The sequence below is a fragment of the Haemaphysalis longicornis genome, unplaced genomic scaffold (assembly GCF_048455015.1).
Source record: "Haemaphysalis longicornis isolate Haplotype H1 unplaced genomic scaffold, Haemaphysalis longicornis Haplotype H1 scaffold_12, whole genome shotgun sequence".
Taxonomy (NCBI): domain Eukaryota; kingdom Metazoa; phylum Arthropoda; class Arachnida; order Ixodida; family Ixodidae; genus Haemaphysalis; species Haemaphysalis longicornis.
In genome coordinates this window covers 94,620,880-94,636,509 of record NW_027526225.1, presented here as the reverse complement: position 1 = coordinate 94,636,509, position 15,630 = coordinate 94,620,880, and the positions used below count along the sequence as shown (strand labels likewise).

The window sequence follows — 15,630 nt, the reverse complement described above, 5'->3', positions numbered from 1 at the left end:
GTAGAGTTTATGAACACAGCCTCCAAGGAGACAGCCCAATGCTAGCTAAAATTACAGGCTAACTATTACTGCAGGCCTTACTTGAAGATGTACATGGGCAAAAACTATTTGACAGAGCACAATGGATTTCAACGACTGTACAAAACAAAATGAAATTTTCCTTCATTAAGATGGAGCAATTTGTGACTGATGCCATGCAAAAAACAGGCGTGCAGCTGGTATCATTGCAGGCAGTTGCAATCTGAAAGTTCATGTCGTACGTCGATGAATACATGCCACTAAGTGAGGGAGAATTTTACACTTGCTCCTAGACTTTCTCACAACCACCTCGGCATTTTTTTTTTTCAAAACACAGTTGGCTCACCAGCAGAGTCAAAGGCCAGCTGATGTGACGACCCAGGCCTCTGCCTCTCTGGTAAGAACAACATTTGATGCATGTAACTTGAGCGTGCTTTGAGAAGAACCTCCACAAAACCACTTGTGTGTTACTCAAAACGCAGATACTTCACCAGGAGAATCAAGGGCCAGCTGTTGTGATGACCCGTGCCTCTACCTCTCAGGTAAGAAGTATGCAGGCTTTGAACAGTTGCACATAGATGGTGAATGTAGTTAGGAAAAACCATTAATATCGATGTTGTGTTACCTCATTAAAATAGCACTTTTGTTTTATATTGCTACGCAGGCTCAGGTGCTGCTGATGCAAGTGCCTGGAGCAAGTGCGAGTGCCACTGCAATCGGCCCTGCCCAGGTAAAAGCAGCTCCTCTGATGCCGCTAACCTTACTGCCCTCAATGGTTTGTACCCCCGATCGTACCCTGCCCTTCATTTTTCCTTCAACTTACCCAAACTAGCATTTCATTTTCTTCGACTCCCAAGCTTCTGAAGTGTGTGCTGCTAAATGAAAGACAGTGTTCGGGGTGTGTACTAACTGCCCTTGCCTCGTCAATCAGAGGGGAGCTCACATATGCCCAATTTTTTTGTAGGGACCATTGCGGACATGCACATGCTTTGCTGAGAGGCGCAGTGTGGGCACCCAGACAACACCAGAGCGTCGATCCATCGGTAAGCTAAACAGCATAAGAAGCCTTATGGCAAAAAATGTCATATGGTGATGGAGAACTCCGAGTTTGCATTACACAACAATAACAGCACCCATTAGTGCCTGTAATGGAATCTAAGAAGTAGCAGCATGACATTCCAGAGATATTTCCTTGTGTGAACAAGCTTCTAGACACAAAGGAAGGAACAGCGCGTATTCCGACGAAGGACAGACAGAAACACACCACAAGTGCTGACTATCAACCGATCGCTTTATTAAAAGTTGCGGATAATAAATTGTACACTTACTGGGAAAGATGCAACAAGCGCGTACAGAAGATATAGGAGAAGGTTGCCTAACCTGTCAAACCATTATGATATCACTGAATTTGACATAATGGTTTGACAGGTTAGGCAACCTTCTCTCTTTTCTGTACGCGCTTGTTGCATCTTTTTCAGTAAGTGTACTATTTATTATCTGCAACTTGTAATAAAGTGATCAGTTGATAGTCAGCACTTGTGGTGTGTGTTTCTGCCTGTCCTTCGTCGAAATGTGCGCTATTCCTTCTTTTTTGTCTGACCACCAAATAGCCCAACATGGCACCCTCTTCAAGACACAAAATATTCGCAACTGAATGCAAGTGTTTGTAATGAGTTTGGTGACGCAATCTAATTCACCCCGTGTGGTAATGCACAACTGCTGAATATCTATGGGGACATTTTGCAGCCACACAGGCCAACACCACCTTGCGGCTTCTTGTGTCGGCCAAGACACAAACTGATGCCCCTGTTGTGGAGGCAGTTCCTGGAGAAGCTGAGCCCGATTTTGAACCTGCCAGAACTTCACGAGTGGCTGCAGCAGTGGCTGTCACCCCTCTGCCGGCGAGCTTCAGGCCAGCCCGTTGTTCATCACCTCGATTAGTGGATGAGGCGACGCAAGGCACCAGAGGACAAGACATGTCGGGCGACACTACGTTGGCATCTGAAGGCGATGAGATGTGCCAAACAGATGACCCAACGTACGACCCGTCGGACTTCTCCTTGGATGCTGACTTCCCCTTGGGTGCCACCTTCAGCAGGTATTCAAGATTATGCTTTTATGGCTACTAACAGCACCCAGAAATGAGGGACGAACAAAGAAGCAACATGCTGATTCACAACCAACACTATTGAACAATACAATTGAATTTATACTACGACAAACCAAACTGTGCATGGCAGGCGACTGCAAGCCAGGAGGAGCAGGACCTTGTTTCATCTCACTATTCAATTTTTAAAGACGATAGTCTTTCTTGGGCTACTTAAACCCAGAAATTTTGGTCTGTCTGTATGTCTGTCTGCCTGTCCGTGACTCGATTCAGGCACCCGGGCAAAGTAAAACAAGTCCTGCGCAATAGTCTTATATAGTCACACCTAAATCTACCCGTCTAAGTCCGGTGTAGTGTTCATACTTGTCAACATTGTTGAAGAATAACAAGCCATTACGCAAATATAAGACAAGAAATTGATACAGAAATGATATTTGCAGCATTTCTTTATAAAAAATCGCAGATGATTAATTTTTGCGAAATTAAATACTTCATCACCTGCAGAAAAAAAATTAACCCCACCGTTGCCTGCTGTCGCAAGCGCCACTATAGCTTCTTGCGCCATTTTAAGAAATCTATTAGCGACAGTTACGAAAGATCCCACTAGATAGGCTTCACGTTCTCCTTGTACCGCACGTGGATTGGGACAACGGGGTTCTATAAACGCTGAAGTAGGGCGTCTCGATTCACGTGCGTCTTTGCCGTACGGCAGCGTTGGCATAGAGGCAACTGGCCTGGTGCAGTTGAACGCGGTAAATTTAAAGTGATTTAAGCAAACATTTGGTGTTTTTACCTCAGGAGGAGCGCGCCATAAGAGAAGTAACATGGCAGGTGAGTGGGAAAGCAAAGGGAAGCAAAAGTCGATAAAGACTATAGTTTTTTGTCGGCATTTGCAATGAAAGGAGCAGATATGCGGCCAATTTTTTGTTTGCTCAGCACAGTCGATGGGCAGTTTAGGCACATTGTTCCCAGAATATGGAATGCCTCAACCACCTCATGCTTTGACCTGTCTCTGAGTGATAACAGCACTTTAGTTTTATTAAGATTAGGATTCATACCTGCCAGGTTTGCCAGGATGGCATTAGGGAGATCTTACTGAGGGGGGGGGGGGTAGTAGCTACAACAGAATGGGTAACTTTACACACATTTTTTTATTTGCTTAACACAAAGCAGGAAATGAACTGTTTCTTCGTACAAACTACTAAGAAGCTAGACCACTCAAATGTTCGACGTGGCTGACACCGCCCTTTTCAGAAAGTCCTGGAAATAGTACTGCAAGTGCAATACAAAACAGCAGGAACTGAACTGTTTTGTTGTTTCACCTAAGCTAAGAACAAGCTACACCACTAGAGACTTGCTAAATCTTCAGAACCACCATCCAGAACGGCCGTGCTCGTGTGTAAATGAAAGCGGCGGCGGCGGCGGCGCTGCGTTTCTATAAACAGTAAACTAACAATGGGTCGAACAGGTTCACCCTCTACACATGCCCGACTACGCTTTTTAAGCACTTCACTGATAACGATGCCAATTGGTGTCACGTTGTATTGTCAGGTATACCTCCCTCACATTGTGGCCACACTGGGAAAAAGATTTGGCCAGACGGGTGCGTTTTCGGGAGATTTTTGTTTCGGTCGTACAATCGTACAAAACCATGAAAATTCGGGAGTCTCCCGGGAAATTCGGGAAACCTGGCAGGTATGAGGATTGCAGCAACAGTTCTAACAGTGCAGTAAGAAATGCTCCCGCATGCCTTTCCCTAGGCCACTCCTGTGCTGCATAATGCGCACATTCAAACAACGGCGTATCTCGCCCACATATTGACCGCTGCACATCAATAGCGCACTGTAAACCACACTTGTTCTGCACTGCACAAATCGTGCTTTGTGGCTTACCTTGCAGCCCTGACACCTGCTTTCTGCTTGCATCTTTCTTTTACACAGCCCAACAGACAACTTAGTTTAATGGGCGCTTTTAGTCTGTGCAAAATTCTAGGCACGTAGGGGACCACAGCTAGGTTTTTTTCTTTCTGTAGTGGTTCTTGTGGTGGCTGCTTGCCACACGTGGCAGCTCGATTTGTGTTCAAGGTGGTTCCATTCGGTGTGGTCTGCAATAAGTTTTTGTTGTGAGTCAGTGCTTGTCCTGATGATTCTTCAACCCGCAACTATGCAGTGCTTTTAGTAGCCATGAACCAGTCCCAACTCACCGAGTTGTCCATTCTGATGCTGGTTTAGCTAGCATTGTGACTGTCGGCTGGTAGTAACAAAAAGGTGTTAACAAAAGGATGCTGCTTTTTAATGCATGCCGAAATGCACTTGGCGCAGAAATTGCTGCTTTGCCCCATTCTCAAAATTATGTCTTTTATGATCACTTTGCACCCTTAATTAAACAGCTGAAGGCTTTCTCCTGTTTGAGCACATTTTAGTTCCACAGTACCAGTTTCCGTGGTTCCAGAACAGCTAAGGCAATGCAAAGGAACAGAGAAGTAGCGTTTTGTGTATTTTAGCATTTGCGGCAAAAATGAGGGTAGTACGTGTGAGATTGAAAGGCACTAAAGTTGGTGTGCATTTTCACGCAGCAGCCACCAGCCCCAGGAGCTTCCTGTGCACGCGGAACGAAAATTTCTGGTTTTTGAAAGGTGCCTGGAGAAGCTTCTTGTACACTGCCGTGCCTGCTGCGAGAGCTGCCCATTCTGCCGAAAGTGCACACACAAGTTCACCGTCACTGGCACGCAGCTGGAGGTCGTGAGCCTGTGCTCTGTGGCCCACTCGACAACCTGGGAGAGCCAGCCAAGTGTGGGTGGCAACCCCGCCGGAAACCTCCTTCTGGCATCGGGCATCTTCTTCGCGGGCTGCCTCGCAGCCCCAGTGCTCCGCTTGCTGGCGTCCATCAACATTCAGATTTTTACGGAGAGGACGTTCTACAACTACCAGCGAGCATACTTGGTGCCTGCCGTAAATGAGGTGGGGCACTATTGCACCTTGTCTATCTCGAGCTTTTGTGTCTGGCGACATAACTTTAAAGCAGTTTAGAGGCGAATCCCTTCGCTATGTGCGAGAAATACAAAATACACTAAAACCCCTTATTTCCAACTTTTGGTTAATTTAGACGAGGCATCTGGTCCCATCCAAATTGTGCATTAATCTATGGCTGAAAACGCATTTATTTGGACATATTCAGGCACAATTCAATTAATTTGAGCTTTCCGCGGTTCAACTAATACGTATTCGCAGCAGAAATGAAAGGCGCACCTAAAAAAAGAATGGAACGGGATGCTATCAAGCTTGTGTACTTCTCGGAGGCACAAAAGAATGCATGGCAATGGTTCACAACCAAGTGAAAGGCAGAATGTCCATCACTGTAGCAATCAGCCTAGAGAGCAACCATGGATTTCTTTTTTTTTTCTTTTGTTTCGAACACTCTCGTGTCATTATTTACATCGTCATCTCCGCAAAGTAAACGACAGTCACTGTTATTTCAACAGAACAAAAGTTTGGTTGCATTAACAGCTTTTTTCAGTTGTTATGACAGTACTTGCGATAATTCGGACACTCAGTTAATTTGAACATTCTCGCCACTACCATGAATAATCCAAATTTACGGAGTTTTACTGCATCTGCATATCTTTTTCGGCCAGTTGCTCGATCCCTTGCTCATGACACGAACAGTGGGTGGCAGCATAGGCGTCTGCAGGATTTGGTCTTGTGGGGGCAAACCCATTGTATTGAGGGGTAAGAGGGAGAGGGCAGGGGGGCGGGGCATTGTGTTCTAGGGTGGCTTGGGGGGGGGTGGCAAGTGCCCCTTTTGCACCCCCCTGCCGATGCCCATGGGTGGCAGTAATTGTAGCTTCTGTCTGCATAAAAGCTAACTATTGGAGAACAGTATCAGTTCTGGTAGTTGCTGGCTCAGATGTGTGTGTGTGGTGCCCTTGAATGCAGGTTTTCCAAGAGCACGAGTCCAGGCTCATAGATGACCTGGCAGGGACTGAGGTGGAGCTGGCAGGTGACGGCCGCTTCGACTCTCCCGGCTTCAGTGCAACGTACATGACGTACAGTGTGCTGGCCACAGAGGTTGGCCGCATCATTCTCAGCGAGCAAATCCGGGTTGGCGAGGTAGGCCCTCCACATACGCACAGAAAAAGGTAACCTTAAACTCGGTTGCTTTTTTCCTGCAGTCAAGCGCTGTTACCTCCAGTGTCTCCATGGAAAAGGAGGGACTGAAGAGGTGCCTTGAGAAGCTTGATGCCAGTGGAGTGATGGTGCAGTCCCTGACCACAGGTAACTTGCACAGTCCCTCCTGTGTCACAGCAATGAGCAGTGGAAAATGGAAAAACATGGAAGACTAGTGCCAGTTTCATTATGACGTGCGCGACCTAAAAAAACTTGGTACATCACATCAGACCAATGTATCCTAGTGAAATGGTAAAAAAGTCAATGGCATTAGACAGGGAGACAGATGCTGCATAAGTTTGCAACTTAGTTGGCTACAACAGCTAGGGTGCAGAATCAAGAGTGCTAGTGTGGTAAAAACATGCCTATAGTCAGTACAAGTTAAAAACAGCAGCAGCATATCTATGCCGAGTCACCAAGTGACGTGCAACAGCTAACCACTCCAGTTTGGTTCTTATAGAAGCGCACAAGCCACATTAGGTTAGCAGGTGTCTTTTAGTGGTTGTAGATGGCTCACACATTTATATAGCAACTTGTTTCATCTACAGCAGCATACTTGCACCACTTAGTCTGGGTATTTTGGGACTAAGTCTAAGCTTAAATGAAGCCTTACAAGGTTTTTTGTAGCTGCCTGCTAAGGGGCATTTATAACGTGTGTTGAATGGTGCATGTGTTCAGTCTGCATGGTGCAGCTGGTCATCATCATCATTCTGGGTACTAACGACAGAGGCAGCAGTGCAGATGAGTGGCCTGGAGGCAGGAGAAGGCAATCTGTTTGATGAAGTCGATGGTGTGTGTTGAAGGGATAAGTAGTGTACTCTTCACAAGGACTAAAGGCACATTCCACTTGCGACTTGGGCACGTCACGCAACGCGTGTCACAAGGTGAGGCGGTGATCACACTTGTGGCGAGTGATGATGCAACTGCATTTAGTGGAGCAGTTACCACACCTGCATGACTTCGTCAATGCTTTCGCCATTTGTACTCAAAAGAAAAAGATGTTACACTAGGGCAACAAGAGCAGGTTAAAATTACTCTAGAACACATTCTACTAACCTGGATCAGTTCCAAAAGCGTTGAATATCTGCTTGGTCATTCACTCGTCGTGTGCCTTCGCCAACAACCAAAGGGCACCAAAACCAGTCCTATCTGACCGTTAACGATGGCTAACAAGTATTGTGCTAAAAAACTGTACAAAGCTTAACTAACTTTACTGGCTCCGAGTGTAAAACAGTTTGTGTGGCTCACTTTTTTCTTCAGACCGTCACCCTAGCATCAGGCGGTACTGCAGGCTGGAGAGGCCCGGTATGAGGCACTATTTCGACATCTGGCACATCGCCAAGGGTAATTGTCCTGAACTTTATCAGCTAAGAGCAGCTGGAAATGTCGCAAGCATGGCCTGACGGAGCTCCTGTGTATCCATATCCCAGGCGTCAAGAAGAAGCTCCGTGCTGCCAGCAAAAGGCACGCGGTGCTGGAGTGCTGGATCCAGCCCATAGGCAACCATCTATACTGGGTGGCTGCAATGGGCCAAGGTGACAGCGAGCTGATTCTCAGCATGTGGAAAAGCATCCTCAACCATGTGTGTGATGTGCACACTGGCCACGACGGGCCCTTTGCTGAATGCCTGCACGAGCCCCTTGAGGACAGACAGTGGATCAAACCATGTAAGTTATCCAGCAAAAATTTGCCCCTTACGGGTTATGCTCGTGGCATGTGCTGCAGAAGCACAAGCGTGTGCACAAAATGGCTGTGTTGCCAAACTGTGCTTACATGCTCTTCCTCGGGCATTGGCTTGGCACTGTACCAGCTCTACTTTCTATCTTTCCTGTGTCTGCAGATGCCACAAAAAAAGGAAAATACACGAAGTGCTTACATGCCACCTCTTTAGTATTGTAAGGTCACGAGCTTAAAGGGACCCAGAAAAGCTTTGTGAAGATTACAATCAAATGCATTCAGGTGGTAGAACACATAACGGAGGATGTTTGAGCCAAGTGTGAGCCCCATACGTTGCACGGATAATTTTTAAACAATTTTTGAAGACAGCCCTTCTCAGCTGATGAGCGCGACGCCGCAGCGAGCCGATCGCTGCTGACGCAACGGCGAGCCGCCCCCCCTGATTTGCTATAGTGGTGCGGTAGCAAGAGAGTTAAAATGCATTTGTTCCTCTTTTTTTCTCTTTAAATTCACTGGTTAGTACTTGTGTGTTTCATCCAGTAAGCAAGGCTGCTATGCGTCACTAGCCTTTCAAAATATTCAGCAAGTGGGAAAACAGTGCAGGAGATGGAAGAAAAGTGGCGCTCTTCAAAGGACCCAGAAAAGCCTTTTGTAATAGTTACAAAAGGCCGGTATTGTCGCGTAGCACCACATCGATCAATTTGATCGATACTTTGGGAGCGCCTTTTCATTGCGTTTCAGGCGTTGCTCGAACAAGTAAAGCTGTTCGGAGTTAGATCAGAAAATGGCCTTTCAAAATCAGTTTTGTTTTCATTTTTGAACGGAAACATGATTTTTGACACGCTTTTGAAACACCTGGGTGTGGAAAAGGGGCGTGGTCATCGCGCGTCACTGCTACCAACGAAGAATGCATGTCACTCGTAATTACTTTGCACCAGCGTTTGTTTTTTGCTATGAGAGCGTGAATGGTGAGCCAGCTAACAATTTTCAATCGTCAGGTTCGCGCTCTGACTGTAATAATCCCAGAAATCGGCTGAAAATGTCAAGCAGTGCCTGGTTGGAAAGCTACTTTATGAAATATTGTGCTCGCTGTAAATGCAAAGTCAGTCATTGACAGGATGTGTTTACATTATGTGGGGGCAAATTGGTGCCTCTGATAATGTCAAACCGCCAGATTTATTCCAGGGAACCACCCGAAATTGCACATTTTGAATTGGAGGTTGGGCTTCACCGCAAGACACGAGCACCGTGCGTGCTAATATTTTTTTTATATATCTGACAAACTGTTCTGCGCAATGTTTTTGAAATGTTTCCCGACAAAAGTATATTCTAATTTTTTTTTACTATCGGTGGTTTGATTTACACAACTCTTTTTATCATTTTTTGTCGACAACTTGACAGAAATTTTGATTGATATTTTTTTTCACAACTATGATATATAAAAACATTTTAAAAACTGGTGTTATTGGGAAGGCAGTTAAATATTCTGCAATTTGCGTTCCTGTAATTAGTGCCTAACCAATGTCTTTAGGAGGAAAAAATGTTTTCTTGGACTCCTAAAAATTGGTCAATAGTATATTTTAATTTTTTCTACTATCGGTGGTTTGATTTACACAACTCCTTTTTTATCATTTTTTTCGACAACTTGACAGAAATTTTGATTGATATTTTTTTTTCACAACTATGATATATAAAAACATTTAAAAAACTGGTGTTATTGGGAAGGCAGTTAAATATTCTGCATTTTGCGTTCCTGTAATTAGTGCCTAACCAATGTTTTTAGGAGGAAAATTATTTTTCTTGGACTCCTAAAAATTGGTCAATTTTCCGGCAGCAGCAAAAGAGTTAAACTGATTTGTGTTTGTTTGCATTGCATGTCTCTTTCTTCAATGTACCTTCCTTTTATGGAATGTCAAGTTATCTGCGGTTGCCTTGAGGAGGCACACCTCCCTGGATTGCAGCTCAGTGGCTATATTAGTGGGTCCACACTGTTGTAACTTGCAAGCAGTGAGTAGGGGGGTAGGCATCCCTACACCTGCAGCTGTCATGGAATGTATAAGGAGGGAGTTTGCAGCACACTGGCAATGTCACTACATGCTAAATGATGGCCAGTGCACGCAATGCTACTGTACGGGATTCCTAAGCCCTGTTTTGCTGTCTCCTCTCCAGCGTCCCGAGCTTTTGCTGCCCTCAAAGGCATCGTGGAGAGCCCTTCCCTGCTGCGTGACTTGACGCAGATAGCGCCCGCGGCCCAGACCTTCTCTCTGGAATCGTTCCACAGTGTGCTGATCCACTTTGCCCCAAAGTCGAATGCTTTCACTCAAGGGGTGATGAAAGCCAGGTGAGCTAACTATTGCAAAGTACACCGAGCCGAGCTAAGGGCTTTGCTAACTCTTTCTGCAGGACTCGGCTCGCTGTGCTCCACTTCAACGAGAACGCGTCACGGGAGCAGGCAGAGACACAGGATGGGATTAAGAGGTACAAGATAAAGTCATCCAAGTCGAGGAAGGGGCACTATACCACCTGCCCAGTCAAGGAGGACAGAAGCTACAGTAAGTGCCAGTAAAATGTTTTACTGAAGGAGCTTGCACTCCAAGTTGTTAAGAAATCACCACTGAGCCTCTAGACAGTCTGTTTTTTATTTGCTAGCCAACAATACCACCGAGGGACAGGCGGACAGTAGCACGTTCACTGTTATGACCACTTGTTTGTTATGACACATGAACAAAACTAACTAGCAATTGCGACAGCTTGTGGTTGCTTGTTCAGTAATGTTATCAGACAGCAACGTAACATTGATAAAAGGTGTCTCTGTGATGGAGGTAGGCTGTAGATAATTTCTCTGAAAGCTTGTTCAAAGCGTACAGCATTGCATGTGCACTTTACAATACAGAATATTGCGCATGCGCTAATGAAGGTGAGACGGAGTAAGCCAGCGAGGAAAATGTTGAGTCAATCCAGGCAGGTTCGTTGCGAATAAACGCAGTTCAGTTTTACGGCTATTGTCATCCTTGCTTATTTCAGCTGCCTCACACTCAGGTTTTTTTTTTCCTGGCCTTCAAAATTTCAGTGGTCGGTTTAGAATCAGGGCCAGCCTACATTTGAGTAAATACAACAGTAAATATTACGATGCTGAATTCCTGAAAAATTGCCTGCCATGCACTGTTTGTTCACAGAATATGCAGCCGAGCTGATGATGAACGCGGTGCAACGGTGCGAGACCCAGTCGTACAGGACCAGCCGCGAGAGCACCAAGTCCCTTGCGTCTGAACAAGAGGCTGGGAACTGCACGAAGCCAGCATCAAAGGACGAAGCCAGGGAGCGCAAGGCGCAGCTAGTACAGAGCAGGCAATCTCGCTACCCCCACTCGTCCATGGCCTGAATGACCAAGAGGAAGCCAGCGTGAGCTCGCCTCACTTGATTGATTGATTGTAGGGTTTAACACACCGACGCAACGCAGGCGATGAGGCGCGCCGTATTGGAGGGCTCCGGGTTATTTTTGACCACCTGGGGATCTTTAACGTGCGCCGAAATCTCGTACACGCGGCTGGTTTTGCTTTTTGCCTCCATCAGAAAAGCGGCCGCCACGGCCAGGAATCGAATTCGCGGCCTCGTGCTCAGCAGCGCAACGCCTTAGCCACTGAGCCACCGCGGCGGGTGAGCTCCAGCTTCAAGAAGACGGGCCTATCAAATGCCCCGGATGCCCCTGAAGACCACTTGCTGTGGGATGACGACAAGGAGTCTGAAGCCAACGAGGCAACGACCAGCAATGTTGGCACTGACTCGGACTAGGACTCTTCCCGCTGTCTTCTCACCTTCCCCAGACCATGAGCCAAGGAAGTCGACTGCATTTTTTTCCCTTCCAAAAGGCCGTTTTCAAGGCCAACGACGTGATGCATTTGCGAGGAACGCACTGTGCACAGTCTCCCACCCCGGTATCCTCTCAAACTCTCAGCGCAAAAACTGCGAATAAAATAAACCTATCCTCTGACTTTGATGAGAAGCTAGTCGCATTCCAGCAATAGGAACGGAAGTACCAGTGCACACTGCTTTTGGTACTGGGCGTACTATGTTCGTTTTAGCTGCACATGCAGCAGTCCGCTGCTTTGGAGTTGTCTTGCACCACACTGGCCGATTGGAGTAAGCGGCGTTGTCTTATGTGACCGTTTGTCGAGCATACCCCATGTTTCAAGAAACGATTACTGTAACAAAAACAGGCCAGGTGCAAATACGGTCAAAAACAAGGCAACGGTGGACACCGGTCCACAACTCAGTATGGTAGCGCCGTTTGGGAGGACTGACGGTAAGCAAGGCTGCGGAGCCTAATGACGCACAAGAAGTTCATTTGAATATCCGCCCTTGTGACTTCATGGCAGACGCTAGGTTCTCGCCTTGTGAGAAAAGATATGAGATGCCCACCATCGCCAGATGAAATGAAGGCACCCTCCAGGGCGCTGCACTTGATATTTGGAATGACACTTGTTGCGTCCAAAAAAAAGGCTTTGCTAGGAGCCGGCTGGATAGGGTCTGGAAATCGGGAGTAGGCAGGCACACCGGCTGCTCGAGCCATCTAAAACTGTTTCGCGTTCTCTCGGTGAAAAATGTTGCTGTAGTCAGCAATGGCTTGGAGACGTAAAGGCTACCGTAGCAAGAATTTGCACTATAGACCGCACCAGTCCTGCTTGTGCTTCGCCCCTACTTTGTGACGCAATGGTGAAAAAATGAAAGGGAAGAAGGTGGCAAACGCCAGCCGAGAGAGCTACCAAACATGATCTTCCAGTTCAAACTATTTCGTCCATCCTTTAGGGTCCCTTGAGGGACAGGCTGCGAAGGCATTACGACTGGCTGACACTCCAAGGCCACCAACTCACACCTAGCGAGCGTATCAAGTGCGCTTCACTCAGCCAAGTGACCACGGCATTGGAAAAAATTTTGGCCAAGCTAACCGTACGGGCCCCTGCAAGTGCAGTATCACCAACACACTGGATGGAAGTGAGGACAGTGCGCAGTGGGAAGAGGATAACGACAAACACGACGAGTTAGTATTGAATGTGCTACGACAAGTGCCGCAAGCGTAATAAAGTGCATGTTCTAGTCCCAGTCCACTGCCTTTTTCATTCTGCTACATTTGAGGCAAGCCGAATAAAAAAGGTTTCCTGACCTTCAAAAAGTACCAGTCTTCAAAATAGCGTGCACAGACGAGCGTCAGCAAATCGAATGCTGGGCTTGTGCAGCATATGAAAAAAAAAGAAGGAAACGCATGCTTCCCCTCGAACATTGATAAGACAGTCAAGCGTGGCCAGATTCTGGCAACAAAACACGCAAGTAAACAACACAAGGCATGGTTCTAGGCATTACCCCCCTCAAAGCGGGCATCGACATGATGCTGAAACGAAATGGTAATCTAAAAAAAACGATAAGTCCATCCGAAGGTGGCCTGTTAAAAGATGGTGGCTTTTGATTGATTGTAGGGTTTAACACACCGACGCAACGCAGGCGATGAGGCGCGCCGTATTGGAGGGCTCCGGGTTATTTTTGACCACCTGGGGATCTTTAACTTGCGCCGAAATCTCGTACACGCGGGTGTTTTTGCTTTTTGCCTCCATCAGAAAAGCGGCCGCCACGGCCAGGAATCAAATTCGCGGCCTCGTGCTCAGCAGCGCAACGCCTTAGCCACTGAGCCACCGCAGCGGGTAAGATGGTGGCTCTCGAGGCTGCTGCAAAACTACCCAGCATTGGTCGTCATGGCTGCGTTGTTCATGGCGCTGGTCATGCTGTCTTCACTCTTCACTTTTTCTGGCAGTAGTACAAACTTGGGTTGGAGACCTTTCTGTTGGCGGCTGGAACAAGTTGAGCTTCCTTGGCGACCTGCAGAGGGTTTAGGATGCATGTACCCAGCCCCTCTACCTGCAGATTACAAATTGCATATTCACATGAATGGCCTTACGCGCACAGCACAGAGCTTATTAATAAAGCTTTGTGAACATGAATATCTGCAACCACAAAGGAAACTGTTTTTAAACCAGCAGGTACCCTAGTATATGTCAAGCTACTAAATACAGCATGCTTACCAAGTATATGAAATTACTTACGTGACGCAGTTTTACAGGGCGGGGTATTTGAACCCCACATAAGTTTCCGACGGAAATTCCTTCCGGATTCTTGCCACTGCGCAAGCAGGAAGAACCACTCGGTTGTGCCTTCCTCGATGGCCCCATATCCACCGCGCAACCATCCTGTAGGCAACTAGCCGATAAATCCTGGAGGCAAGAAAAGTACGTACTTATTATTCGCACATAAGTCCCACACTCCAGGTTCACAAAACTAGACACTCACTTGTGTTGCTCTGTCCCTTCCTGCTCTACAAAAAAATCACTGTCCCGCAGCTCGTAAAAGACTGCTCGGAGCACGGCAGGATTCATAAAACTTTCGAAGTCCTCATGCTGCGTGATACACGCATCCTCGCTGACCTCCACGGCCTCCGGCACGGCACGGCAGCACTTGTAATCGACAGGCTCCGGTATGGGCTCGCAAAACCCACAGAGGCACCTGCACAAGCAATATTTGGCCGTTGTTACTCGCGATGCATTTTTATCAGCGAAATAGAACGATCTAAAAGGGCGAATCGGTGCACGGCTGAACCAGAAGCAACGGAGAACCGCGAGACAGTGAGTGACACGGGCGCCGCTGCTTCGCGTCCGTTCAAAAGGCATCGTGACGACTCTGGAGAATCTCAGATAACCCTGGACGGCGCAAAATATTGTCAGGCGGGACATAAAAAGGGAAGCCAGAAATAAAATTACGGGGATGAAGCGCGAAGCAGCAAGCTGTAACTGCACTTTTTTGTGCTGGGAAAGTGCACGAAACAAGTTACAAATAAGGGGGTAACTACATGGAGCGATTTTGATGAGCGACACAACAAGCGTAACTCAACGGTTCATAAGTTGCGTCGGCGACAGCGGGTTCATTGGCCGCCGCCGTCACTTCAGTGCCCTCGGTCGCCTGCCGCTTCGCTCGTAAACTGCGCTTGTCGAGCCCCTCGCCAAAATCGGCCCTGCGTTTACCCTGTTACCCCTCCTTCGTTATTTCGCGAACACGTGTAACGGCGCTGCGCGAACTTGAACTTACCCCTCAGGTTCGGCGTCGGGGGCTGCTTGCGGGCTGCCTGGATCGGGCGACGAGTCGCCGCTGCTGCCGCTAGGCTCCAGGTCGACGTTCCGAGGCGGGGTGTCGCTGTATGGGTCGAAGCCCATTTCCGCGCTCATTGCAAGGAGACGCTGCTTGAGTGCCGGATCCATCAGTTCAATGATACGGCCGATTGCAAAGACGGGTCCGCAGCGATTGACGCGTGCCTAGGCGCAGGAATGTAGCTAGCGAGAACGGAAGTGGAGCGTCGCGATGTCACATGACTATTCCCAGTGTTCCCAGCTACTTTGAAAGAAGTAGAGAGGGAGGAGGAATCCATTGGCAAGGGGGGAGAGGTGCACTTAATTGCTTCTGGCGCAGCTAATACTGAATGTAGATCAATAATTCCAACGGCATTGCATCTCTATATTGGTGCTACGCGACAATACAGGCCTTTTGTAACTTTTACAAAAGGCTTTTCTGGGTCCCTTTAAGGGAAAGAAGTCTCGGGAAAGGAAACTCAATATGCGAGTGTAG

At 47.4% G+C, this 15,630-nt stretch overlaps 3 protein-coding genes across 3 annotated transcripts in view; all 3 read left to right on the top strand.

Annotated features, from left to right (window-relative positions):
* LOC144162080 (uncharacterized) overlaps positions 1-15,630 on the top strand; it is a 171,167-nt gene that overhangs the window by 109,354 nt on the left and 46,183 nt on the right. The window lies entirely within an intron of this gene.
* LOC144162185 (uncharacterized) lies at positions 537-7,694 on the top strand. The gene is made up of 8 exons (XM_077692658.1): positions 537-560; positions 683-748; positions 983-1,061; positions 1,765-2,116; positions 4,701-5,085; positions 6,061-6,234; positions 6,297-6,399; positions 7,552-7,694. Exons 1-8 carry the CDS (start codon positions 537-539, stop codon positions 7,692-7,694), a joined length of 1,326 nt encoding a protein of 441 aa, XP_077548784.1.
* On the top strand, positions 7,817-10,800 carry LOC144162079 (uncharacterized). Its single transcript, XM_077692587.1, has 3 exons — positions 7,817-7,958; positions 10,138-10,309; positions 10,372-10,800. The coding sequence occupies exons 1-3, from the start codon at positions 7,817-7,819 to the stop codon at positions 10,532-10,534; spliced, it is 477 nt and encodes a 158-aa protein (XP_077548713.1). The 3' UTR covers positions 10,535-10,800.